Source organism: Stegostoma tigrinum, chromosome 16 (genome assembly GCF_030684315.1).
Source record: "Stegostoma tigrinum isolate sSteTig4 chromosome 16, sSteTig4.hap1, whole genome shotgun sequence".
Lineage (NCBI taxonomy): Eukaryota > Metazoa > Chordata > Chondrichthyes > Orectolobiformes > Stegostomatidae > Stegostoma > Stegostoma tigrinum.
In genome coordinates, this window is record NC_081369.1 from 36,200,923 (window position 1) to 36,228,053 (window position 27,131).

General features: G+C 39.7%; 1 protein-coding gene across 5 annotated transcripts; it reads left to right on the top strand.

The window, feature by feature from the left end:
* Positions 1 to 553: 553 nt before the first annotated feature.
* Positions 554 to 25,141, top strand: LOC125459725 (uncharacterized). 5 transcript variants are annotated; one of them, XM_059651707.1, is made up of 4 exons: positions 554 to 629; positions 18,224 to 18,362; positions 19,654 to 19,793; positions 21,301 to 25,141. In XM_059651707.1, the coding sequence occupies exons 2-4, from the start codon at positions 18,246 to 18,248 to the stop codon at positions 22,109 to 22,111; spliced, it is 1,068 nt and encodes a 355-aa protein (XP_059507690.1). In that variant the 5' UTR covers positions 554 to 629; positions 18,224 to 18,245; the 3' UTR covers positions 22,112 to 25,141. The 5 variants fall into 5 exon arrangements, with proteins under 5 accessions (XP_059507690.1, XP_059507688.1, XP_059507689.1 ...); XM_059651705.1 differs by lacking the exon at positions 554 to 629 and adding an exon at positions 1,095 to 1,306 and having other exon boundaries at positions 21,301 to 25,140; XM_059651706.1 differs by lacking the exon at positions 554 to 629 and adding an exon at positions 1,526 to 1,607.
* Positions 25,142 to 27,131: the final 1,990 nt, after the last annotated feature.

Here is a 27,131-nt window from a genome sequence, read left to right on the forward strand (position 1 = left end):
GCATCTGCAGTTCCCATTGCCGGGTGGTTTGACTAATATGTGCACCTCTCCAAAAACAATTTGATTGATTCTTCCTTGCTCAATCAGGGACTGGTGACAATTGAGCAAGTGATAGCCAGACACAAACACACTGGTGTAACTTGGACAAAATTGGTCTATATATTACCAGCGACAGAAAACAGATTGGGGCTCTATGACACAGTGGTAGTGTCACTATCTCTGTACCAGGAGACCTGGGTTCAAGTCCCACCTGTGCCAAAGGTCTGTAATTACATCCCTGTGCAGGTTGATTAGGCAAAAAATAGTTTTGGCGTTCATCCTGCAGTTAGTGAAGAAGCTGGTCTTAGTTGGAACAGCTGTTTTGGTGGTACAATAACTCTGATCCAACACTTGTAGGCTAGAGAAGGCAGCTTTGCTAAACTTCCCAACCCTGTTCGCCATCTAGTGACTTTACTGAAAGGTACCACTGCAGATTCCTTTGGACATGCGCCCTCTAGACTCATTTTATAAAGGAGTGATAGTTTATGTGTCATCGGGGCGTGCGGGTCCATTAGTCGCAACTTTATTTGTTCAGGGAGATAAACGAAACAGACCCGGCAGACTTTTTAAAACGTTTGCGGGGAGTGGGAGTGAGTAGCGGAAATAAAATGTTGCGATAAAAGCCTCGTGAAATGTTCTAAGAAAAATGAAATGCAGTCTTCGATGTCTTCGGAGACTTAGTAAAGGATTAATAAAATGTGGTAGTTGCTCTTTTTCCACCTGGTGTCAATCCATGAAGGCTAATAATTGACAGCTGTTCACTGAAGCTTTCGTGTTAGAAAAAGAGCATCCACCAACCCGGGGAGAAGACATGGTAACTCCGGTGGAGCTGCCAAACATTCAGAAGCGTCAGATTCTCAGTCTCAGTCCTCAAGTTGCTCAGTTCTTTCTCTGCTAATGAGACAAGACCTCACTAGAGTAGAGAGAGTGTCATGTAACCCCAATTTAGAAACAAAATCTGCAAAAATAAAACAGGCGAGTTGGACGAACAAACTCCCTTGAGCAAAGGACCTTGGAAATGACTAAAGTTCAGATTTTTTTTTAAGTCATTCGTGATGAACTATCCCAAGCTAAAGGTAGCGGTTATAGGAGCAGGGGCAAGTGGCCTGTGTGCTGCTCGCCACCTGCTAACCAGGCCTCACGTTTTTGCTCCCCCTGTGGTCTATGAGCTGTCTAACTGTGTTGGAGGCACTTGGGTTTACACAGACAAAGTGGGAAGGGATGACTACGGCCTGCCTATTCATTCCAGTATGTACAGGGATTTAAGGTAATGCACATCACGTCGAGCTAAGAGGATGGTAATTTGATGTACCAATCGAACAAAATGTAACGAACTCAAACCTTGGTCCTCCTGTTGCCCACTTATTACCCGTTGGATTATCTTCGTCTGTGAGAATAGTCCTGGCGATATGAAGTAGAGCGCTTGTTTTTTTTCAAAATTTCCCTACATGGTAGGTTGCACCATCTGGTGGTCACGTCGGTTCGGCCGAGCAAGCTAGATAACAGCCACACAGGCGTGAACTTGCCTTTGTCCTCAAGCGCTGCGCCGATTGTGGACAGCTTTAGGTGTACGTAAAATATTGACATCTCTATTTCCTATTCCCACATGAGATAATCTTGTATAATAAAATGTGAAGCTGGATGAACATAGCAGGCCAAGCAGCATCTCAGGAGCACAAAAGCTGACGTTTCGGGCCTAGACCCTTCATCAGAGAGGGGGATGGGGAGAGGGAACTGGAATAAATAGGGAGAGAGGGGGAGGCGGACCGAAGATGGAGAGAAAAGAAGATAGGTGGAGAGAGTATAGGTGGGGAGGTAGGGAGGGGATAGGTCGGTCCAGGGAAGACGGACAGGTCAAGGAGGTGGGATGAGGTTAGTAGGTAGCTGGGGGTGCGGCTTGGGGTGGGAGGAAGGGATGGGTGAGAGGAAGAACCGGTTAGGGAGGCAGAGACAGGTTGGACTGGTTTTGGGATGCAGTGGGTGGGGGGGGAAGAGCTGGGCTGGTTGTGTGGTGCAGTGGGGGGAGGGGCCGAACTGGGCTGGTTTAGGGATGCAGTAGGGGAAGGGGAGATCATTAGGCTGTGATGAAGGGTCTAGGCCCGAAACGTCAGCTTTTGTGTTCCTAAGATGCTGCGTGGCCTGCTGTGTTCATCCAGCTACACACTTTGTTATCTTGGATTCTCCAGCATCGGCAGTTCCCATTAACTCCATTGCGCCTCTTGACAGGCAGAGGCAGCATTGAGATAAGGAGGAGCTCTTCAGCCACTGTGAGGAGACAGTTGAGGATGATTCTCAGGATGACTTTTCCCATGGTGGACAGTACGTAAATCCCTTTAATTTTCACAGTTGGACCTATTGGACCTTTCTTCTTTTTTATTTTTCAAGTCTGTCTGGTGTCTCTTCATAGGCTGATGTTCCTTATCCAGGGAGAGTCATTCCCATGGTGAGTGCAGTTGCTATTTTAGCTGATGCTGTTGATCTGTTTCTGTTGCTGGGGTACAGTGGATCTCTGGAACTGATGGTCACTTCCACAGAGCGTAAAATGACAAGATTACCTCTTCTCACCAGCTGCCTGAAGTGAAAGCATTGCTTTTTTGGTTGTATGTGGATGCCTGTAGTTGGACAATATATTTGCTTGTTCATATTCACCAGCTGTGATCAGCCTCACAACTGCTATGTACAAGTCCCAACTTACTGTGTGAGCTGACTGTCGTTGAGAGTGTTGAACATTTGCATTCTGACTGTTTCTCCAATGCTGAGCTCTGGGAACATCTCGGCAGCTTTATCAACACAAAATTTGGCTTTCTGTTGTTTGATCTGATTTTGTAACTCCTGTCTGATATAACCACTAGGCTCAGTCATTCTTCCAACAATGGAACAACAGTTTGGCTGTGGCTTGACATTAGTTTTTCAATTGGACTGTTTTCAGTACCTTCAAGTGGGTATGTTCTGTGCTGGATTTGCTCAATTTCTTTACAATCCTTTTGGTGACTTTCATGGCCAGCCCAACCTTTTCTAGTTGATTGGATAGTGTAGACATGATCTTTGATATTTAAATGACATTTGTTTGACTTGTGACATTATTTGCAATGACTGAAATGCCATAACTAAAGTGCATTTTCAGGCATTCTACAGTCACACTGGCACTCATGAATGTCAGCTGGTCTAATTCCCAGTAGTCAGAACAATAGTTCATGATGACAAGATAATCCGTTCCTGCAAAAGTAAAGAGGCCTACTCCAAAATTCTAATGGGATACTATGCATCATGAACAGTTCTTCTAGATTGTTTAGTGTGCTATTTGCTATAAGAACTGCACAGGTTGACGTGGTCCTTCAATCCCTTTGGTCAGTTGAGCACTTCTGCTTTCCTCCAGACCACACTCAATTGCTTGGTGCATTGCATGAAAGCACTTCATCTCTTTTTCTCACCTCCTTTAGGCAAAACTACTCTACTTCTTTTGTGCAAGATGTCATCTTGGGCTCTTACTTCATGCCAAATATTTCTCTTAGAGCAGCAGGTATGTTCTTAATGTTTTTGTCGCTACTTCCTGCAGCACTTAGAGAGTTTTCTTGTTGAAATCAAGCAAACGATGCAAAATGATGCTTATGTCTCTGCTGGATTGATGACTTCCAGAGCATGTAGAACAGTTACTTCTCATTGAAACTGGAAGATTTTACACTCTGCCAAAGCATTCTTTACTTTCTCAGGAGGGAGAGCTACTCTCAAAAAGGCATGTCTGCAATGTATATCTGTTTCATTTGCATGTATGTCACATCTAAATGACTTTGCTGCAAACAAAAATGCTTTGAAGTGGTTTGTGGTCAGACTGCACTGTCACTTTGCCTTTCCCGAATAGATGTTGGTCAAAATGCTCACAAGCTAAGACAATACCTGTACACTTTGTTTCTCTACCTGAATATAACACTTTTCAGTTTGTGTTGATGCCCTGGGTTCAAATGTAACTGGTTGTCCTTACTGTGTATGGGTTGCTCCAAGTCCTGCTTTTGCTGAAATGATTGATATCAATTAATATTGTAGTACCTCAGCGCTTGAACTGTTGCCACTAGTTGTTTGATTTCCAGTGAAAGGTAATTTTGTTCTCTGCATATTCTTAGCTGTCACATCTGCTGGTTGCTGCATCTCTGCTACACCTATCACTTTGTCAGAATTTGGGTGAAGTCCGTTTTGCTGTCAATGTACTTGACATTGGGCATTTTCAGTTGCATCTTTTGCTTGTTCAGCTTCATCTGGTGAACTCTCCGAGTAGTCACACTAGATTCTGATTGTGGTCTGCGATTGCGTCTCTACGTCTGTAGATTAACTTACACAGTCTATCTTGTTCTGTTAACATTGTTGCTCTTCTGGAGAGTAGAAATGCCAAACAGCATGCCCACCATCAGTATCTATTGAATGGAGTCTAGAAGACACCTGTTGGAATCCAGCTGTTTTCATTAGTTTCACTTGCTGGTCACCATCCTTCACACTGAGGATAGTAAAGGCCTTTGCTGTGGTGAGTTGTGGCTCAATTTCTTTAATGGTTGGCTTGGGATAATGAGATTTCTTCAAATTTTTGAGGCCCTTGCATACTCTGTTTTCCAGTTTATTTTTGATTTTAACATACATATGGAGGTTTACAAGATGATGCGGGGCATAGATAGAGTGGATAGTTAGACACTTTTTCCCAGGGTGGAAATGACTATTATGAGGGGACATAATTTTAAGGTGATTGGAGGAAGGTATAGGGGAGATGCCAGAGGTAGGTTCTTCACACAGTGGTGGGCGTGTGGAATGCGCTGCCGGCAGTGGCAGTGGTGTCAGATACTGTAGAGACTTTTATGCGACTCTTGGATAGGCACATGGATGATAGTAAAATGTAGAGGATGCAGGGTAGTTTGATCTTAGTAGGATAATAGGTCGGCACAACATTGTGGGCCGAAGGGCCTGTACTGTGCTGTACTGTTCTATGTTCTATACCGTAATTCCAGTATATAGGAGTTATCACTTCATGATGACTACATCTTCTCTAGCTCCTCTATCTAATCTTTCAGGTTTGACTTGAGGGCTGCTGGAACTGTTCTCAAAAGTGCTGACTTGGTCTTCCACTCCCATTTATTTCAAGATGATACTGCCAGGAAGGCATCCAAGATCTGTGAAAACATCGATGTAATCTTTCAGGATATGTTCAGTCATCAATGGCTTAGTGGTCTTTGAAACACTGCTAATCTCTTCTGGCACATTAGGCTTACTGGTCCTAGGTTTAGATTTTCTTCGGTGGACATGAGTGGATTTTGTTTTATGCCCACTACCTGGAAATCCACATCTTCATTCTTTGCACTGCTCTTCACTGGACTATCAGCTAATTTGTCTCCTTGGTATGAATAATGTTCTATCATATAGTCCCAACCCTACTTTGTAGGGCTTCGTTATTTTGGATCACCTTCTTGAGCCATTTGGCACAGGTCTGTGAACCTTCTGAAGTTGCACAAATTCACCAGTATCTCTCAATCTCAAACTATCTGTCACTTCTAGATCTGAAGACACCAACCTGTTGAATGGTGTAGAGTTAATGGGAACTGCAGATGCTGGAGAATCCAAAATAACAAAGTGTGAAGCTGGATGAACACAGCAGGCCAAGCAGCATCTCAGGAGCACAAAAACTGATGTTTCGGGCCTAGACCCTTCATCAGAGGGCCTAGGCCCGAAATGTCAGTTTTTGTGCTCCTGAGATGCTGAATGGTGGAGAGTGATTTGTTGGAATCATCAGCTGACATCATTTTGCATTCACCTTTATACATATGTTATGTTACTATTTGGCTTAAACACCTTCTTTTGTGAAAACTGAAGTTTGAACATCACATTTCCCAAGTAGGACACAGTTTTTTAATTCTTTGTGTTATTTTTTCCATAATGTTTATGCCTTCCCCTTCTGACCATGATCTTTCTACTGGTCTTTTCTGCAAATAGTTCTTTCTTTTCTCATTCAGCATGAAATGTGTCTTAACATAATGCAAAGCCTTATCTATTCTTCCATTAATATGCCATAGTTAATTCGTAAAAATCTTAGAGCCTCTACATGGGTCCATTAGCTTTCCCAAACTATAAGTTCACCCTTCACAGCAGGATTCTAATGCCAGTGTTTCACAATGCTGCAGAACTTTAACACTTATAACAACCATACCCTACTCTCTCAGCTCACTCCCTAGTCTTGATCCACTCTTGCAATTTTTAAACTTAAAAGTAGAATCATAGTGGGAAAAAGTTTGAGAAGAACTGTCAAATCCAAACACAGTCCCATCTCTGAGATCATATTTCCGTTGTCCAAACACTTCAGATTCAGCTAGATGTATTACCATAGCCAGATACTGATCAGTAGACCCTACTTCATGCAAGGTCTAAGTTTAAGGCTTTCAAATTCTCTGCTGTCTGGCTTTTTTGCTCCTGCAATGAAATCTAGGCTGCACTACAGCTTGTAGCACTTTCTGCAACATGGAGAGCCAGATCAGTTTTGCTTGGCCTGCTGTGTTTATCCAGCTCCACACTTTGTTATCCAGTATTCTTACTTGGTCAGCTTCTAAGTGAGTTTTAAAATCTATTTTATAGTTTTGCCACTGAGTATGGGGCGGAAATCCAATTCTGTCTCATGTCCTTTTCGTTTCTGCAGCAGCAAGAAGTGGAAAAATGCACAGCCATTTTGACTCGCTCAATGGTTCAAAGTTGTATACTCTTTAAAAAGTCAATCACTGTTTCTTCCAGTACTTAGCTGTCTTACAGTTATGAAAATCCACATGTTTTTAGATGCACCATTCCTGACACCATGTTATAACTGAAATGTGTATTAATGGCTGCTGCTGATTACGTGCATACACGCAGGATTTCTTAACAGGTCATATGACAATAGCAAACGAGCAAGAATATAAAGGGTGCAGTTGTATTTCTCCAAACTGTGCTAACAGACAAGCTACGGAGGATGCGTGACGATGGTGCAAGATAGAAGAGCATAACATTTGCAGATCTTCTGTTAGGAGGAGCAGCTGCAAGCAGTTTTGGGAAAACTACTTTTGAAGCACTACATAAACTCAGCTGGAGGTCCAGTTTATGATGCAGTGTGATGTAAACTGCATAGGCTTGATTCTTGCAGCAGCTGAGGTTACCATGAAGGACCCTCCTTCTTAGCCTCTCCCCTTGCCTCAGGCCTGGTGTCCCTCTGGTTAAACTACCACTAGTCATTCCCTCTCTAATGAGGGAACAGTCCTGTGGTCTCATAGGACTATGATGACTTTACCTTTTACATGCAACAATACCTTGCAAAGTAATGGAGAAAAGGTTAGGAAAAAATACTAAGGGTTGGTAAGAGATAAACTTTGCAAAACGCTTTTGGAGATGGGTTAGGCAGAGGTATTTAGGAAGAGAACTGCATAGTGACAGGTTGTTATTGTTGACAGCTGTAGCATACAGGGAGCAGAATGGGAGAGTCAGCAGACTGGAGAGTGAGAGAGGTTAACTAAATAGATTCGATTAAGGCCAAGGAAAGGAGAAAGACAGGTTTTATTCCAAATTTTCCAGTAAGAAGGTGACAGAATAGCAGAGGATGATCCTTTTGAATACTTTATTACTTGCAACATTATGCCACTATCAAAAACAGCTTCCCTTTCCCTGATAGCATTCTAGAGGAACCATCCTCTCAGTGATACACTGGTCTGCACTTCACTCAGCTCCTCTGCTCCGTCTCCCTCTGGCACCTTTTCAATGCAGATGTAGGAGATGTCTTCTCACCATCGATGACCCTGTTTGCACTTACCAGTTGAAGCAGCAATCTGTGTGCTTTTTTCCAAATGGCTTTCTGTATTCATTACTCACAATGTAGTCATCTGAATGTTGGAAAGCTCAATGTAATTCTTCAGGAACAGCATTTCATCTTTCAATTCGATAATTTACAGCCTTTGGACTCAGCAATTTCAGACAAAATAAACTCTCTTCCCCAGATGTTTCCTTGCTTCTGCTTCTCTTTTTTTTCTTGCAGTTAGCTGCTCAACTACTGCAGGTACATCTTTTGTTTCTTTGTTTTTCTTGCATTATCTCCACTCCCTTTAACCCTGGAAGATTAACCATTCTGTCTTTCAGTCTCTGCTGCGTTCTCTTCCTCTCTCAAACTTTCCTTTTGTCCTCAGCCCAACCATTCCTTGCTCAAGTCCTACGGCATCTCAAACTGAGTCCTGAGGAACGGCTACACACCTGAAACTTTCACTGTTTGACTGGACGGGAAAATCAAGGATTATGGGGAAAGTACAAAAAAGTGAACCTGGGGAATGTTGGATCAGCCATGATCCTTTTGAATGGTCGAACAGGCTTGAAGGGCTGAACAGCCTACTGCTCTTCCTATTTTGTTGGGTTGAATTGGTTTTTCTCTCTCTCCACACAAATAATATTTGGTCTGCTGTTTATTTTTTCCTGAAGTTTGTTTTGATTTTATCTTGAATAACATTTTGCATTAGCTACTTTAATTCCAAGGTTCTCAGATTTTAGACTGTTGCAGTTTATACAAATCATAGTAATTATTAAAAAAGTAATAGCTTTTTAGTTTTCTTTGCTATTTGCCTGGCTCAAATTTTGTTTACATTTTCACCTTGTATTCCAATCTATTTCAGTGAAATTACAACTAATTTAAGATTTATCCCCTCAAAAATGACACGTTATTTTCCATATCTATGTAGCTGCCTGATTTTGGTTCATTATACTTACAACTTTCTCAGGATGACATTTGACTAAACAGGTAACTTTATTGACTTGCTTGCTTTTATCTAAACCTATTCATTGAGGCTGTAGTTTTGCAGAATGCTGTTCTATGGTAGTGTAGAAACGGTTCTGCAGCATTCACTGCTTGAGCTTTATGTACTTTTATCTCTAAATTTGTTCCTGATGTGACCCTTTCACACACCAGTTTAGGTGTGGGGAGGTGATGACCTAGTGGTATTATTGCTGGACTGTTAATCCAGATACCCAGAAAATGTTTTGGAGACCCAGGTTCAAATCTCGCCATGACACATGGTGAAATTTGAATTCAATAAATATTGGAACTAAGAATCTAATGATGATTGAACCCATTGGTGAAAAAAATCAATCCAGTCCACTATAGGCGTCTCAGTGGTTAGCACTGCAGCCTCACAGCTCCAGGGACCCAGGTTCGATTCCAGCCTCGGGTAACTGTCTGTGTGGAGTTTGCACATTCTCCCCGTGTCTGCGTGGGTTTCTTCCGGGTGCTCCGGTTTCCTCCCACAGTCCAAAGATGTGTAGAGTAGGTCGCTTGGCCATAGTGTTCAGGGAGGTGTAGATTAGGTGGGTTATAGGTCTGGGTCAGACGTTCTGAGGTTGGGTGTGGACTGGTTGGGCCAAAGGGCCTGTTTCCACACTTTAGGGATTCTAATTCTACACGAATGCCCATTAGGGAAGGAAACTGTCATCCTTACTTGATCTAGCCTACATGTGACTCCAGACCCACAGCAATGTGGTTGATTCTTAACTGTCCTTTGGGCAATAAATGCTGAATATAAGGATAAGGTGGTACATGTTGTAATAAAATAGTGATGCTTATAAAGATCTTAATGCAACTGATCAGTTCCCAGATGGCCATGCATAGAGAACTTTCTAGCTGCACCTTTCCTTTCTTTCCTTAAAAGCATTAAAATACCAGAAAATAGTGCCTTTTTAATAGGGAATTAAGAGAAAATTTCATTACCAAAGAGTAGTGAATTTGGGAGCTTGCTGCTGTAGAGTGTTTGAGGCATAATATAGGTACATTTAAAGAGGGTTAGGCATGCATTTTGGACAGAAGAGGATAAACGGTTAAGATGGAAGATTTAAATGAGATGGGAGGAAGCTTGAGTGCGGCATAAAGACTGATATTGACTACTGAGGCAAATCGCCGGTACTGTGTGTACAACCTATGTAAACCTGAGCTTTAATACCATCCATTCCTGGATTGAAACTGGATCCTAGTTGTATTGCAAAGTTGTAGCTAACAGGCTGTCCTAGATTTTATTTTTAAACAAAATCTAGTCGGGGTGGGGAATGATAGTGTGTGGAGGAATGATACACATCTAGTGAACTTAATAGAAAGTTAACAGAAAACCAAGTTGGGTAGAACGTTACAGGTTAAAGCAGCTTTGGATAAATACATACCTTAGAATTTTTTCCATAAATTACTGCTGATCAAGATCAGGACAGACTTGTACGAAGAGATTGCTGAGTAGTTCCTTTCTGTCCCATTACATGAGTTCTCCATTCCTAAAGGCAAACTGTGACTCAGCATTGGAGTCTGGTGGATGTCGAATCTTAGCTGGATACAGCAGTACACCAGATTTGTTTCCAAAAATAAAATGTGTCTCAAGTGAATGCAGTAACTTTTTTATTTTGGCCTTCGTATTGCAGTTTGTGTGGCTGACCCCAGTGTACTTTTAATGACAGAAATGTAAGGTCTTTTGAAAATCTTTCTTTAAAACAAAAAGCCGGAATCTAAGAAGAATCTTCCTGCCAGTGTGTCCCAAAAGTGCAGAAAAGTTTCCTTTTAATGTGTAAAATCATAACCTTAAATTTCTTGCTTATTAATTCCTGATCAGTTGCTGACACAAAAATCATTGATCAGAAATGGAAACTAAGCAGAACATTTATTTTGCCACAATTCTACACAAGTTGTGCCCTGATCCATTTCTGCTGGGTCTATCAGAAAATATAAGTGCCTGACGCAAATAATTCATTTCTATGTTTTATTTATTCATTCATGGGATGAGGGCATCACTGGTGAGGCAGCATTTATTGCCCATCCCTAATTTTCCCAAAGAGCAGTTAAGAGTCATCCACGTTGCTGCGGATCTGGAGTCACGTAGGCCAGACCAGGTAAGGATAGCAGTTCCCTTCCTTAAAAGGTATTAGTGAACCAGATGGGTTTTTTCTGACAACTGACAATGGATTCACCGTCATTTGACTCTTAATTCCAGATATTTCTTGAATTCAAATTCCACCATCTGCCATGGCGGGATTTAAACCCGTGTCCCCACAACATTACCTGGATCGCTAGATTAACAGACTGGCAATAATACCACTAGGTCATCGCCTCCCAAATATTTGGGGTTTACCTGCCATTTCTCAACATTTTGGTATATAAGATGTGATATGTAAATCACAGCCACATAAAATTATTAATCTAAGATTGCTCAACAATAGGAAGATTACAGTAATATGAAAGTGTGCATTTTTCAGCTACTTCTTATGACCTCTTTGTTGTCATGAGCCTTTATATAATAGCTGTTTTAATGCCTTGCATCCAGCACTGTCACATACGTGAACAGATTTCCAAATGGAACTTCCTCCCTATTTGACTTAACTAGAAGATTGGATGACTTGAGGAGAGTGGCAAGATAGGTTGGCTTGCATAGGAGATCTTCTGTTCCATATGCTTGTGCCTGAATTGTGTTGCGTGTGTAAACACTTGTGGTTTGACTTCATTTGGGCAGGAATTTGTGTGGAAGGAGAGGAAGCTGGGTACAGCAGGCACAAAACATCATCAGGACATATGAATGCATGGTTAACTGTAATTTGGATGCTTATTTGGAAGTAATCCAAAGGTGTTTTGCCAAGCTTTCAGCATACAATTTGAAGAAGACGTCTTAGAAAGTTTTGTCCAACATCCCATGGAATGTAAACAAAGCCCAGACACTCCAATGTGCATGCATAATTTTCCAGAACGTTTTAATCTTATTTGTTGTGTTCACTTAATTTTCAAGAAATACATCTATTGTCTTCTTGAGGAACTGTAAATAATCTATGATAGCAAGGTGTAGAGCTGGATGTACACAGCAAGCCAAGCAGCATCAGAGGAGCAGGAAGGCTGATGTTTCGGGCCTAGACCCTTCTTCAGAAAACTTCTAGGCCCGAAACGTCAGCCTTCCTGCTCCTCTGATGCTGCTTAGCCTGCTGTGTTCATCCAGCTCTACACCTTGTTATCTCAGATTCCTCAGCATCTGCAGTTCCTACTATTTCTGTAAATAATTTATCTTCCCTGCCTTCTCTGGAATACTGCTCCACAGGTTAATCACCTTCTGGGTAAAGTAAAACTTCCAGACATCCAACTTCCTCCCCTGCCACCTAAGGCTGGATTGGTGAACCTTAGCTATCTAAGTTAAAACACGTTATCTACCAGCATCATTTTCATTTCTTTAATAATCTTACACTTTAATCATATTCTCCCAAATTTGTTTCTCAAAAGATGTCGAGTCTATTAACCATAAGATGTCAAGTCCATTAGTAGTTATCCTTATTGGTCTATTCTGCAGCTTCTTCAGAATCAATTCCAGTTTTCATAAGCAATAGTCCAAACTGGACACAGTTAAATGTCAGTGTAATCCAACCTAGGACTCTACTTGCTTTCATAACCTGCTAAACTGAGCTTGCACCTTGATGACTAGATAAACATACTCAGTCATAGTTACCCCACCAGAAGTTGATTCATGTTCTGCACCATGGTCTTAGTTGTTTACCTTTGTACATATCTGAACATTTGTCTAAATCAAAAGACATTTGCTAGTCTTGAAGCCTAACTTCCCAATTGATCCAATCTTGGGTACACTTTGGTGATTCATTTCAATTCACTTATCATAATTCTAATCTCATCTGTTGATTGCTCGGCTTTCTTCTGTGCCACAAGTTTTCAGTTTCTCTTTGCTCCAAGTTCCTTCGTACAAAAGACTGTTAGGTCATCTGCAAATTTAACTGATGACTTTGTCCCCTTCCAGATCCTGAATAAGTAATGAAGCAAAGGACATTCAAATCCCTAAGGTGTCCCATTCGGGCCTATGTTTATTGGAAAGCAAACCCTCTAAAAATGAACATTTTCTGATTCATTAGCCTTTTTCTTTATCTCCTGAGTGAAGATTTCTAATTTCTTGATGCAAGGTGAAAGAGTAGCTGATCCATGATTCAGTGAAGGTGATTATCTTGATGGAGTTATCCAATGGTAGTCATGAACCTTGGTCACAAAATAATGAATATTTTGAACTGGATAGAAATGAAAGGCAGTCATTGTGGTAATTTGGGTAATGTGTAGAGGAAGGAGGAAAGTAAGAATACAAAAAATAGGAAGCAGGAGTAGACCATTCAGCCCCTCAAGCCTGACCCACCATTCAACAAGGCCATGGCTGGTCTGTTCCAGGCCTCATGCCAGTTTACCATTGGTGTCAACTTCCTGATATTTCAAAAATCCATGTATCTCCTCTTTAAATATTTTCAGTGATCCAGCATCCACAAGTTTCTGGGGTAGAGAATTGCAGACATTCACTACCTTGTGAGAGAAGAAAGTCACTCACTTTCTTAAAGGTATATCCCCTCGTTCAAGATTCCCTCAATAGTGCAAACATCTTATCGACATATAACCTGTCAAACCACTTCAGTTCATCCAGCTCCACACTTTGTTATCTTGGATTCTCCAGCATCTGCAGTTCCTGTTATCACTTCAGACTCTGTTTGCTTTATGTTTCAATAGGATCACTCATCATTTTTCTAAACTGTAATGTGTACAGGCCTAATTGTTTAGCTGTTCTTGATAAGTCAACCTATTTAACCCAGGAGTCAGTGTAGCAAATGACTTTTGAAATGCCTTCAATGCCAGTATGTCTGTCCTTTAAATATAGGGTTTGAAACAGTACGTGGTACTACTGTACAGTTGTATAAAGGCTTGCCTATTTTTAAACACCAACCGTCTAGCAGTAGAGGACAAAATTCAATTTGTCTTCTTAATTACTTGATGCACCTGCATGCTAACATTTTGTTTAATAAACAAGAACATCCTAATCCCTCTGTGCTCCAGTGTTTTTTGTGGACTCCCTCTCCATTTAAAGAAATGATCTGCATTTTGATTCTTCCTACCAAAGTCACACTTTCCTACATGAAAATCCACCTGCCAAGTTTCACCCCACTCACTCAAACTATCTATATGCTTTTACAGCTACCTTCTGTTCTCATTGCAACATACGTTCCCTCCTATTTTTGTATCATAAACATGTTTGGATATATGACTCTCTGCCCCTCTGTCATTTAGTATAGATAATAAATAAAGTTCTTGAACTGATCATTCCGGTACTCCACTAGTTCCACTATTCAAATCTAGAAAAGACCCAGTAATCCCAATTCTGTCTTCTGTGGGTTCTCCATCCATGCTAATACAGTACCCCAATACCATAAGATAACAAGGTGCAGAGCTGGATGAACACAGCAGGCCAAGCAGCATCAGAGGAGCAGGAAGGCCGACGTTTTGGGCTTAGACCCTTTTCTGAGGAAGTGTTTAGACCCGAAATGTCAGCTTTCCTGCTCCTCTGATGCTGCTTGGCCTGCTGTGTTCATCCACCTCTGCACCTTGTTATCTCAGATTCTCTAGCATCTGCGGTTCCTGCTATCTCACCCCAATACCATGAGCAGGTCTGTTCTTCTCTTTATGAAACCACTGTTCTATTTATCTCTATCATTTTCTTTCTCTCTTTCTTTGTCTCTCTAAAAGCTGGAGATTGGTCTTTGTGTCCTTCTGTCTCTTGCTTGTTTAGATTTCACTGGGTCCTTCACTGTCCTGCTCAGTCATGAACCAGTGGAATGAGTACACAGTAAGAGGAATTAACAGGCAAATGTAATTCCTCTCTTCAAGAAAGGAAATAGGGAAATCCCCGGCAATTATCGACCGGTAAGTCTCACGTCTGTCGTCTGCAAGGTGTTAGAAAGGATTCTGAGGGATAAGATTTATGACCATCTGGAAGAGCATGGCTTGATCAAATACAGTCAACACGGCTTTGTGAGGGGTAGGTCATGCCTTACAAACCTTATCGAGTTTTTTGAGGATGTGACTAGAAAGGTTGATGAGGGTCGAGCTGTGGATGTGGTGTATATGGACTTCAGTAAGGCATTTGATAAGGTTCCCCATGGTAGGCTCATTCAGAAGGTCAGGAGGAATGGGATACAGGGGAACTTAGCTGCTTGGATACAGAATTGGCTGGCCAACAGAAGACAGCGAGTGGTAGTAGAAGGAAAATATTCTGCCTGGAAGTCAGTGGTGAGTGGAGTTCCACAGGGCTCTGTCCTTGGGCCTCTACTGTTTGTAATTTTTATTAATGATTTGGACGAGGGAATTGAAGGATGGGTCAGCAAGTTTGCAGACGACACAAAGGTCGGAGGTGTCGTTGACAGTGTAGAGGGCTGTTGTAGGCTGCAGCGGGACATTGACAGGATGCAGAGATGGGCTGAGAGGTGGCAGATGGAGTTCAACCTGGATAAATGCGAGGTGATGCATTTTGGAAGGTCGAATTTGAAAGCTGAGTACAGGATTAAGGATAGGATTCTTGGCAGCGTGGAGGAACAGAGGGATCTTGGTGTGCAGATACATAGATCCCTTAAAATGGCCACCCAAGTGGACAGGGTTGTTAAGAAAGCATATGGTGTTTTGGCTTTCATTAACAGGGGGATTGAGTTTAAGAGTCGTGAGATCTTGTTGCAGCTCTATAAAACTTTGGTTAGACCGCACTTGGAATACTGCGTCCAGTTCTGGGCGCCCTATTATAGGAAAGATGTGGATGCTTTGGAGAGGGTTCAGAGGAGGTTTACCAGGATGCTGCCTGGACTGGAGGGCTTATCTTATGAAGAGAGGTTGACTGAGCTCGGTCTCTTTTCATTGGAGAAAAGGAGGAGGAGAGGGGACCTAATTGAGGTATACAAGATAATGAGAGGCATAGATAGAGTTGATAGCCAGAGACTATTTCCCAGGGCAGAAATGGCTAGCACGAGGGGTCATAGTTTTAAGCTGGTTGGTGGAAAGTATCGAGGGGATGTCAGAGGCAGGTTCTTTACGCAGAGAGTTGTGAGAGCATGGAATGCGTTGCCAGCAGCAGTTGTGGAAGCAAGGTCATTGGGGTCATTTAAGAGACTGCTGGACATGTATATGGTCACAGAAATTTGAGGGTGCATACATGAGGATCAATGGTCGGCACAACATTGTGGGCTGAAGGGCCTGTTCTGTGCTGTACTGTTCTCTGTTCTATGTTCTATGTTCTAACATGAGGAACATTTTCATGAAGGGAAATGCTTGGATTGGGATCTGTCTTTTTTTTTGGATTGTTACAGGAAAAAGCTCAGGAATAAATAAAGGAATGCCTAGTAAGACAGAGAGAGAGAAAATAGTAGGTTTCTCAAAGGCGTGGAGTCCCCTGTCTTCACCTATGATGAGGGGATGAAGCTGAGGAACGACAAAGGGTAATATTTGACAGAAAGTACTTGAGAAGATGAAAGTGAAATGACTTAGTTATTTTAGAAGAACAAGCTGCTCAAAGTGAAAAAAAGATTTGTGGATTCTAGTCTGAAGCAAGAGTCAAAATAAAGGAGTAATTTAAGAATTCTGTTAAAGAATCAACATTGCTCCATTGATGTAAGCAGGGAATGCACAGTATTAGCTTGAGAGAAAGAGGTAAATCCTATCAAAGTGCAGGCCACTGTAAAAAGTTATAGGCAAGAGATGATGGTCAAAATAGACACCATCCAACTACAAGGGAAGATCTAGTTGGAGGATAAGCCAATAATATAACCAGGTATCAACTATTCTGCCAGAGTCATAGGATAATGAGTATTGCTGAACCTGTAAGAAGTTTTTTAAAAAATGAATTTCTGTGACATTGGCAATACCAACACTTAATACACCCCCTTAGGGTACTGTTGAACAACCTTCTTGAACTGCTGTAGTCCAACTAGTGTTGGCATACCGAAATGCTACTGGGGAGAGAAGTTCCAGGTTTTGGACACAGTGACAATGAAAGTAATGATAATTTACAGCTTTAATAACACCAAGCAGATTAACTGATCATTTATCTTGTTGTTGCTTGCAAATTATGAAAAACTGTGTTTGAGGAAAATAATAGCTACAATTCAACTGAACTTCAAAAATGCATTTTGCATAATTCTAATAACATGAAGAGCACTGTTGGAAATACAATTTGTTCTTTTATTTCTGGCGATAGTTTGGCTTTCTCCGATGAATCATAGCATTTTGGGGTAGTCTTTTATTTGAATCCTTGTCATCTAATCTGTAAATGCATTCATACTAGAAACCTAAATACTGAAAAAATGATGTCAGGGAAAAATGACAGGTTCAGCTTTTCAGCATTGTCTACCTCTGAACTTACTTCGGCCACAAATTACTTGAGACTTGGGGATAAATAATATAACAATTAAATGGGTAAGTAAAGATATAAGTTGTACATTAATGCTAGTATCTGCTTCAATCCAGCCTTTGAAAGAGTAAAACAATTGTAGGCATAGGCTGTTAGCCAGCAAAAAGTGCAAGGCAGGAGAAAAAGTACTGGAAACTCTGCACATTAGTAACAAATACTAGAATGAGGACAGTACTGTCATCCATCAATTTCTGAAATGAAAATAAAATTTTAATACTCCATAAAGACCACCTAAAATATTAAACTCGACTTTTCAGTTAGTAATAGACAAACTGTACAGAATCAGAAAAATAAAGCACAGAGAAGGCATTTGATCCAATGTGCTGAGTTATTGGACTGTTATGTTTTCCCAAAAGTCTTATTTTTTTCCAGTTCAAGTATTTATTTAGTTAATTTTTGAAAATTATTTTTAATTTAAAGAATCTACTTTCAGTGCAGTCCACCCTAGATCGTAACAACTTTATATAACTTTTCTTTTTCCTTCTATTGCCTCCTGTACTTGTACCAATTACCTTTTTAACTTTTTTACTTTAGCTTGCAGCCAACACAGAGCACCAAGATCCAGTTTTCAAAACATGGTGGTTCATTAAAATTTGTATAAAAGAACTGAAAAGTTTAAATTAACATTTGTGAGTAGAGAGAATTTCCAAATTTCATGAACCTGTGAAGGAAACTCAGTGTCAAAATGTCAATTTGGCGCTTGTGTTTTCTGTCCGGTCATTAATCTAAATGGCTGAATAATTGTGCACAGAGTACAGCCAAACTATTGATACTTCTCTCCTATAAAGTGCAAGATTCCCACCTGGTAGTACAAAGTCTGAAATGGCGCTACTACAATAACTGCTTGTAAACGTCAGTACTCATTTATTGAATGACAAGGTATATAATTCCCCAAAATTTGATTTTTCTTTTGCCTCCCATCTTTCCTCTAGAACTAACCTTCCAAAAGAAGTCATGTCCTTCCCGGATTTTCCATTTGATAGTCAACTCCCTTCTTTCGTTCATCATAGTGATGTGAGGTCATATCTGGAACAATATGCTGATCACTTTGAAATTCAGCCCCACATAAAGGTAACCATACTAGATTTTCCACTGAAGGGTTTGTAAAATGTTAAAAATAGTGTTTTGTAAATAAATGGAACAGAAATCAAAAAAACACAAAATACTGCACTGCTGAGAACATTAGGAATTTTTCCCTACTGAGAAGCAGCGAGAAAATCGGCACATACTTGGACAGGTTGGCACCAAGGAGATACCCCTTCATCACCCAGCACCACCACCAATTAAGGCCTCTTAGGGTCAGTTATCTTCAGTCTGCAATAATTTGTGCAAGACCAAGAGACTGGACTAGGGTCAGGGAGGAGGGTCTTTATATTGCTTCCAATCCAGCAGCACCTTGTCTCCATGACTCTCAACCCCAGAACTTCCCCCAAATAATGCCTACCCATCTTATTGCTGTCTAGGAGTCTGGAGGGTGGTGCTCAAGAAGCTGCCATGGTCTCTGTCATGGTATTGTCAAATTGTAAAGGCATTGACTTCTGACAGCAGCTTCAGATGGGTGAGACTTCCTGCTCCAGGTTTGTAAGATCCAGTTGCCTTCCTGATCTGGGTAGGCTATAGGGTTGTCTTCATGAGACGTACCCACTTTCACAGGAAAATCCCACCCATTATGTTTTCTCTGAAGTCCTACTGTTGGATTTTAATTATTTTCTGTTCTTACCTGTCAATTTTAGTAGAATTTGTATGTGAAGTATAAAGATAGAAGTTCAGCTTTGGCAGAATAATAAAATTTCAGTTAAAGCAGAGGTGATATTTTTAGATTAGCAAGACCATTATTGTAGATAACTATCCTTTAAGTATTTTAGCTATGTAAAATTATTAAGGATTATGGAACAGGGCTGGTTAATGGAGTACAGAGTTAGATCACCCGTCATTTATTTGATTAACAGAACAGACTTGAGAGGGTAAATGACCTACACTGCCCATTGCTATGTATTTTCTTCTTTTGTATTGTCTTTTCTATTGTCACCTTCTATTGTCTTTTCAACATATTTCCTGTTGATGAAATATTTCTCAAATAACGAGTTCACCAGCCTTCCTGTATTACTTCTAACAGATGTGACTCTGGATTTCTCCTTCCCTGTTGGAGCAAACTATTGAGGCCAATTCAGTGGTTCCTTATACTACGTGATTGTGGGTAACTTAAATTAGAGGAATATTGAATATTAAAACAGATTGTAGACTAATTTATTTGTAAGGAAGATTAGCAAGAGGAACCTCAGAGGAAAAGTCTTTCGTTTTACAAAGGAGTTATATTTAGATTGTTAAGAAACGTATGATGACTTGGAAAATCTTTTCACAGTTTTGTACTCATGTTGAACTGCTGAATCCTGTTTCTGGAACCACTGTAGATGATCAGAGTTCATGGGAAATAACATCTTTGAATCTGAACAATCTCTGTCGTAATACAGAAAGATTTGATTCTGTTATTGTTTGTAATGGGTGAGTCTGCAGTATTAAATTTCAACAATGTGAAATGCTTATTTTGTAGCCAACATATTTAAAACAAGTCTAGCATTAATTTGTTTTCTCCACATACATTTTTCATGGAATTTTTACAACCAACTTTCTCACAGCCCCTTTTTGGCTCAGAGCATCAGACAGGGTCTAAATGCTATTAGATGTGAAGTATTAAAGCAGTAAAATGAATTGTCACAGATTTAATTGAATACCTTTATCATGGCCGAAAATGGCGAAATGAGGCTGCTTACAGACAGTGCTGTAACAACTGTGATTTGTTTTTATGCTGATGAATATACTTAATTGTTTATTTGTAAAAATAATATCATGTGCATTCCCCTCCAATCTGGCCCAGACTGTAATAAAAATAATGATGGGGCTATTAGCAGTTGACATTAATGATATTGTAAAGTGGACAGCAACTTGTTGAGATCATTCAGGTGCAGTTAAACATGGAAATTCCAATACACTATTTTTCCTGCTTCTCCACTATATGTAATTTGCTTATAGATTCCCAATAAACATGTGAAGAATATGAGGTTGTGCTGCTTATGGGCCTTTGGTTGACTTTTACTGCCCTTGTTTAATGGTTAAGGTTTGAGAGTTCAGGTGTTAGTGAAGCTTTTAATGGTACGTTAAGTTGCAACAATGATTGAATGATGTCTCTCACTGGTGCATTTCACTAGGAGTGCAATTCTTCAAGATTTTTTTAAAAAATTATACTTTATCTCATATCATTGTCTTAATCCCATCTCACTTGCCCATTTTTTTGGACATTATTTTACATTTAAATATTTTAATACATACTTTAGGTTAAGACACTCCACATTTACAAGAGGATTCTTCAATCTGATTGAAGAAATATTGTGTTACTTGACTTGCTTGTATATGCCAGAGTGATGGCCTAATGTTATTATCACACGACAGTTAATTCAGAGATAGAGCTAATGTTCTGAGGGCCCAGGTTCGAATCTCATCATAGCAAATGGTGGAATTTGAATTTAGTAACAATCTGGAATTAAGAGTCTAATAAAGACCATGAAACCATTGTTGGATTTTTGAGGAAAAAGGTATCTGGTTCCCTGATGCGTTTAGGGAAAGAAACTGCTATCCTTACTTGGTCTGGCCTACATGTGATTCCAAACTCTCAGCAATGTGGTTGATTCTTAATTGCCCTCTAAGAAAGGGCAACAAATGCTGGCCTAGCCAGCAATACCCTCATCCCATAATAAAAATATTAAGCACTCTAAGAATAATGGTATGCATTAAGTACTTGATAGATGATAAAGTAAGAAACTTGTAAATCAAATGTACAGCTGTTAATTAATGGAATATTGGATTATAACAAGCAGAAATATCTAATATGAAATTTTGCTGTCCCTATACATTGCATAATATACTCATATTTTGTAAATCCTTGAGACTTCTTATTTATACAACTGGTAAAATGTTATAATAGTTCTTGATGTGTTTTAATTTATATTTTCAGCCATTATTCTGAACCGTTCATCCCACACATTCCTGAAATTGAAAATTTCAAAGGACAGAAAATGCACAGTCATGAATACAGGTTTGCTGAGTCTTTCACTAGGAAGAATGTGGTTCTGCTTGGTGCTGGTCCATCTGGAACAGATATAGCATTGCAATTGTGCTCAGTTGCAAAGCAAGTTGTCTTGATACACAATCATTCACTGATAACCTCATCAATGCCTTCAAATTTCCTGCAAGTCAAAGGTGTGAACAGATTTTCAGAGAAAGGAGTGATTTGTAATGATGGAATTGAGTATCCTGCAGATGTATTCATGTTCTGTACTGGATATAAGTATTCTTTTCAGTTTCTTGAAAAAAATGTTTTAGAGGTCAAAGATCAAAGAGTTACTCCACTTTACAAACATATTGTTCATACAACCTTTCCAACTCTCTTTTTTATTGGTTTATGCACGACTGTTTGTCCTTTTCCTTTGTTCCACAGCCAAGTCTTGTTTGCTTTGGCATCTTTAGATGGTACATATAAGCTACCACCTAAAGTTGAAATGGATGCAATTACAGAGCATGAATACCAGTTCTGTTTGCAAAATGGAATTCCTCACAGACATTTTCATAAATTGGATAGTCGTCAGTGGGGCTATATTGCTGAGTTAGCCCAGTTATCCAAAACAGACTCCGTATCCCCTGTTATAAGGGATCTGTATGAAGCAAACAAGAAATTTAGAAACCAAGATCTGTGTAATTATAAAAGGTTTAACTACAAGATAGTAAGCCATGACACATGGATAACAGTGAACCCTAAACCATTATAAAACTGTCAGTCTGATGGATGGAAGATGCAAATCAAAGAAATGACAAATCAACCAGCTAGATATGTTATGTGGATACAATAGTGCAGTTTTTCCCCATCTTTTCATTTGGGTTTAGAAGATCTGCAGTGTTAAATATACAGTATAGATGGAAAATGGGCAAAGATCATGCATTGCAAGAAAGTCTGTCCATTTCTTGTCAATAAATTTAAGTAGATAGAATATTAGGAATAATTGCTCATGTATGACATGTATAGTCCTTTCTGTAGTTCTTTTTTCTTCTGTATTTGTTATACAAAAGCAAGCTTACTTACCCACCTGATCTAAATGTAGTAGCTGGAAGATGTGTTGTGTGTGCAAATACAAATTATTAGAAAATGCAAAGAAGTACTATTGCAGAATACCATTGAATCCCATTTCTTGTAAAGCCTTAGGAACCATGCTATTGCATCAATTTGTTATTCTTTTGCTAAATGTTATTTGCTTCTTTTTGTTGCCAAAGTTTGGGATAAATCATTGATCCTGTATAAAGAAGTTGCTTAACTTAGCCAGATGGGGAGGAATCAATTGCTCAGGTTTCTCAGAATTACAGTAACAAAATTCTTGAAAGTTTCAAGCTGGTCTTGATTTCAGGTCAAATATGTAAGAACAAAGAAGAAATACGAGCTATGAGGTTTGTAAAATTATATAATTAATTCTTTATTAAATGGGTAGCCCTACAGAGAGAGCAAATAAACCCAACATTACAAAAGATACCAAGACACCAATTGGAATTTTGCATTCAGTGGCAAGTATAAACCTCAGCTGGATGTGTAAGTAATCTATACCCTTTGGCCCTAATCCATAAACTATAGGCCACATCAGACAAAATAAATGGGTCAGCTGGTCTATACGATTCATCTGTTAAAGGCTTTAAGTATTGTCAAAAATGGAATAATCTATTCCTTGCTAATTAGCTAAAATATTTGCACACAGACAATGCCATGATTTACCAAATCCGCCTTAGATTGCCAGCGTGTCTTAAAGAATGCATGCACCATATTTTCTACAGTAAATGGAACATAATGAACAAGCACAGTCATTTTTAACAGTTAGATCTTTCTCTCCTGAAATTGGACACCTAAGCCCTCACATTAATGACCGATTTGATATTTTCCCAACCGGAGACCACAAGAAGATGATGTGCTGGAGTCTACAATTCTGCAAAAATATTTGTGGATATTATAAATACGCGTATCATTGTTATATGCATGTCACTTTTCACTTTACAAGCACGCTTCTTTAAATTTTGAGATGATCAGCTGTAGGATTCTTTCACAGTACCAGCCATTTTGGTTCTATTGAAAGACTGGGATTCTTTTACACTGCCAATATTCATGGAATCATATTTGAGCAGAAGCAGGCTTCCTATGCTGGAAAATCATTACTGATTTTCATGAAATCTGCAAGCAAGATCTGATGATGTGATGATGTAATTATGATCAGCTTTCATTGGAAACAATCAGAATGAAACAAAATTCTATTTAAGTAGTAAGCATTTAACATATTAAAATTAAAGTAGAAAAAGGCAGTTTGTTTTTGATGTTTTATGTTATTACTGTCAAAAGTAGCATTCTGAATACTAAGACAAAGTAGTGGAGGGTGCTTGAACTATTATGAAACTTTGAAAAGTGATTAATTTGAAACATTAATGCTGCTTCTCTCCACTGATGCTTCCAGACCTGCTGAAAGTCTCAAGTATTTTTTAATTATAAATATTAGCTGGATAAGGTAAAATAAAATTTGACATATAAATTTCTTTGTAAAAGATAATGGAACAAATTTTTGATTACAATATTCCCTTGCTATTATAAGTTTTTATGAATGCATTCTAATTAAATGTAGCTAAACAATAATACATTCACACACTGTTTGCATACTATGCATACTATTACAAAGTATTTCCAGCATGGAAACAGGCTATTTAGTCCAAAATGTCCATGCAGAATTTATCTTCTACACAAGCCTTCTTCATCCAATCTCAGCAATCTATCCTGTTTGTATTTTGTGTGTTTATGTAACTTTCCATTTAATGGAGCTATGTTCTGGGTAAACAAGCTCATCCTGAATCTTCTATTGAATTTATAAGTGACTGTCTTACACTCATGGCTTAGTTTGGTCTTGTCCTCAGGTGGAAAAAAAATTCCCTATCAAACTACTCCGTAAATGCCAAAACTTAAATTCCTCCATCAGATCACCCTCAGTCTTTTGTTTTTGCTTAGTAAAAGGGATCCAGCCTGTTAAATTCTTCCTTGTTGATACAATCTGTTTTCTATAATTTAAAAATATTTTTACTGTACTTTCTCTAATGCCTCTTTTTGTTTTTTAGAAAAAACACTGTATGAACATCAGAGCTGTTCAGTGTGCCATTTACGGTCCAGCAAAGCTTATATACTTTAACAAAAATTTAACGTACCTTCTCTGCTTTTCAGTTCAATCCCTTGACAACTGAAGCCTGATGCCTTGTTATATTTTTATTTTATGATGTGTAGAATACAGGTTATCTCCGTTGAAATTAATTTGCCGATTAGATGCCCATTATGCAAGTTTCTTAATATCGTCTTCAGTTGATTAATAGTTTCTGTACAGCTACCGTATTTTGGGAAGTAGCATTGTACTATGGCAGTTATTCCCAAAGCTGATTATATCACAACCTTAAAAATGCTTGGGCAACAGAATATTTAACAATTATAAAAATTGTAGTTACAAAGCAGAAATTCTAACTATGCTAGATGAATACAATCTGTTAAATGTCTGCAAGAGTTTGTTGAATGCTAACAATATAGTAATGAGTCTGACACACACAGTATGAATTTAGCCTGATGACTGATAAATACAAATAGAATTCCAGTGAAGAGTTACATCATTGCATTGTCTCTCATATTGCCTTCAGCCTGTGAAAACCACCAAGAGGTACTGGATCTTTTAACTATGCAGTCATTTTCAAATAAACTTAAATGTCTGATATTGTTAGCATTATTTTTGTTTTTACAAAAATGTAGTACTATTTGTCTCATAGTCCTTATTTAATATATGGATTGGCCATCATTGCAATGCATTATGTAGTAGGTACCTACTTATAATATAGATTCACTCAGATATTCAAATTAGGAGCAGAAGTAGACCACTCAGCCCCTCAAGCCGGCTCTGGCATTCAGTAAGATAGTGGCTGATTGATTATTTCACATTCATTCCGACCCCCCACTAAACTTCACTCCCTGCCCCATGAATTTTCAAGAACCTTTTTACCTCTTAAAAATATTGAAAGGCTCTGCTGCCACTCCCTTTTGAGGAAGTTTTCCAAAGATGCTTGACCTATGAAGGGGGAGATAAAAGATTCTCTTAAATGAGTGACCATTTTTTTAAAACAATAACCCTGAGGTTTAGCTTCTACCACAAGAGAAAACATTCTTTCCGCATCCACACTGCCCAGATTGCTCAGGATTCGTGATTTACGTTACTGAGAAAATAACTTTGGAAAAATGTTGCTGCATGTTTCTTTTTCTCTTCCCTTGTTCCTATTTTGCCCTTAGCACTGGACAGTAGGTGCTCCTGAGAAGGCAGATGAAGGTAGTATTTAGAGGATTTGAGATCTTCACTGATGACTGCTGAGTTGCGCACCTTGAGAGTAAGTTGGGACGACTGTCCCTTCCATTATATACTTCTCACGTCATAATCACATGGCTCAGAGCCACTGTACCCATTGTGGCTCCCTCTACGTTGGGGAAACCAAGCAGAGGCTCGGGGACCGCTTTGCAGAACACCTCCGCTCGGTTCGCAATAAACAACTGCACCTCCCAGGCGCGAACCATTCTAACTCCCCCTCCCATTCCTTAGACGACATGTCCGTCATGGGCCTCCTGCAGTGCCACAATGACGCCACCCGAAGGTTGCAGGAACAGCAACTCATATTCCGCTTGGATAGCCCAATGCTATCAATGTGGATTTCACAAGCTTCAAAATGTCCCCTCCCCCCAATGCATCCCAAAACCAGCCCAGCTCGTCCCCACCTCCCTCATGTGTTCTTCTTCTCACCTATCCCCTCCTCCCACCTCAAGCCGCACCTCCATATCATACCTACTAACCTCATCCCGCCCCCTTGACCTATCCCCTCCCTACCTCGTCACCCATACTCTCCTCTCCACCTATCTTCTCCTCTATCCATCTTCAGTCCGCCTCCCCCTCTCTCCCTATTTATTTCAGAACCTTCTCCCCATCCCCCTCTCTGATGAAGGGTCTAGGCCCGAAACGTCAGCTTTTGTGCTCCTGAGATGCTGCTTGGCCTGCTGTGTTCATTCAGCTTCACACTTTGTTATCTTGGATTCTCCAGCATCTGCAGTTCCCATTATCTCTCATCTTCTGGAACTTTTGGGCTGGATTTCCAAACGTCATTTAGAGCTGTCCTTAACCAGGATATACTGAATATATTTTATCCTCGTTTAAGACTTTCATTCACCCCGACGTAAAAAGTTTCTTCCCATTCAAATAAACTTGATTCTTTTTTAAAAGTCGCTTTTTAGTTTGTCATCAGTTATTGATGACGGCTTCTCATCGGGCCATATGTAGGTTAACATCTAATCTGAATAAATCTTGGGCTAACTTTATTGTAAAGATACATAATCAGATATGCTGAGTGTTGAATTTAATTACATCATCGATAACTCGTCTTGTGGGTGGGAACTGTACATCAAAAGAGAATTTGGGGTCGGAAGCTTTTAGCAGACCCTGGTCCCTTAAGAAAATAGACTTTTTTGGAATTGAACACTCGTTTTCTGATGGGCGTGCAGACACAGTTCAATTAAATATTTTTCATATGGTGGATTTCACCCCCCCCCATCGGAAACTCGTGTGAAGTTTAAATACTCCCGACGGGACTCTAGCAAGCGGATCTCTATCTCCTAATTGGGATGGGGTTTGTTATTATTAAACAGAGTGCCAGCTGGTCTCAACTTTGCAGTTGCGATCAGATTCTAATCGCATCACC

Excerpts from the sequence above, each read along its gene's own strand:
- LOC125459725 (XM_059651705.1), top strand. The coding sequence starts at position 1,095 with ATGAACTATCCCAAGCTAAAGGTAGCGGTTATAGGAGCAGGGGCAAGT. Across the intron at positions 1,307-18,223 it reads AGTATGTACAGGGATTTAAG|AACTAACCTTCCAAAAGAAG; the intron begins GTAATGCACATC and ends TCTTTCCTCTAG. Across the intron at positions 19,794-21,300 it reads TCTGTTATTGTTTGTAATGG|CCATTATTCTGAACCGTTCA; the intron begins GTGAGTCTGCAG and ends TTATATTTTCAG.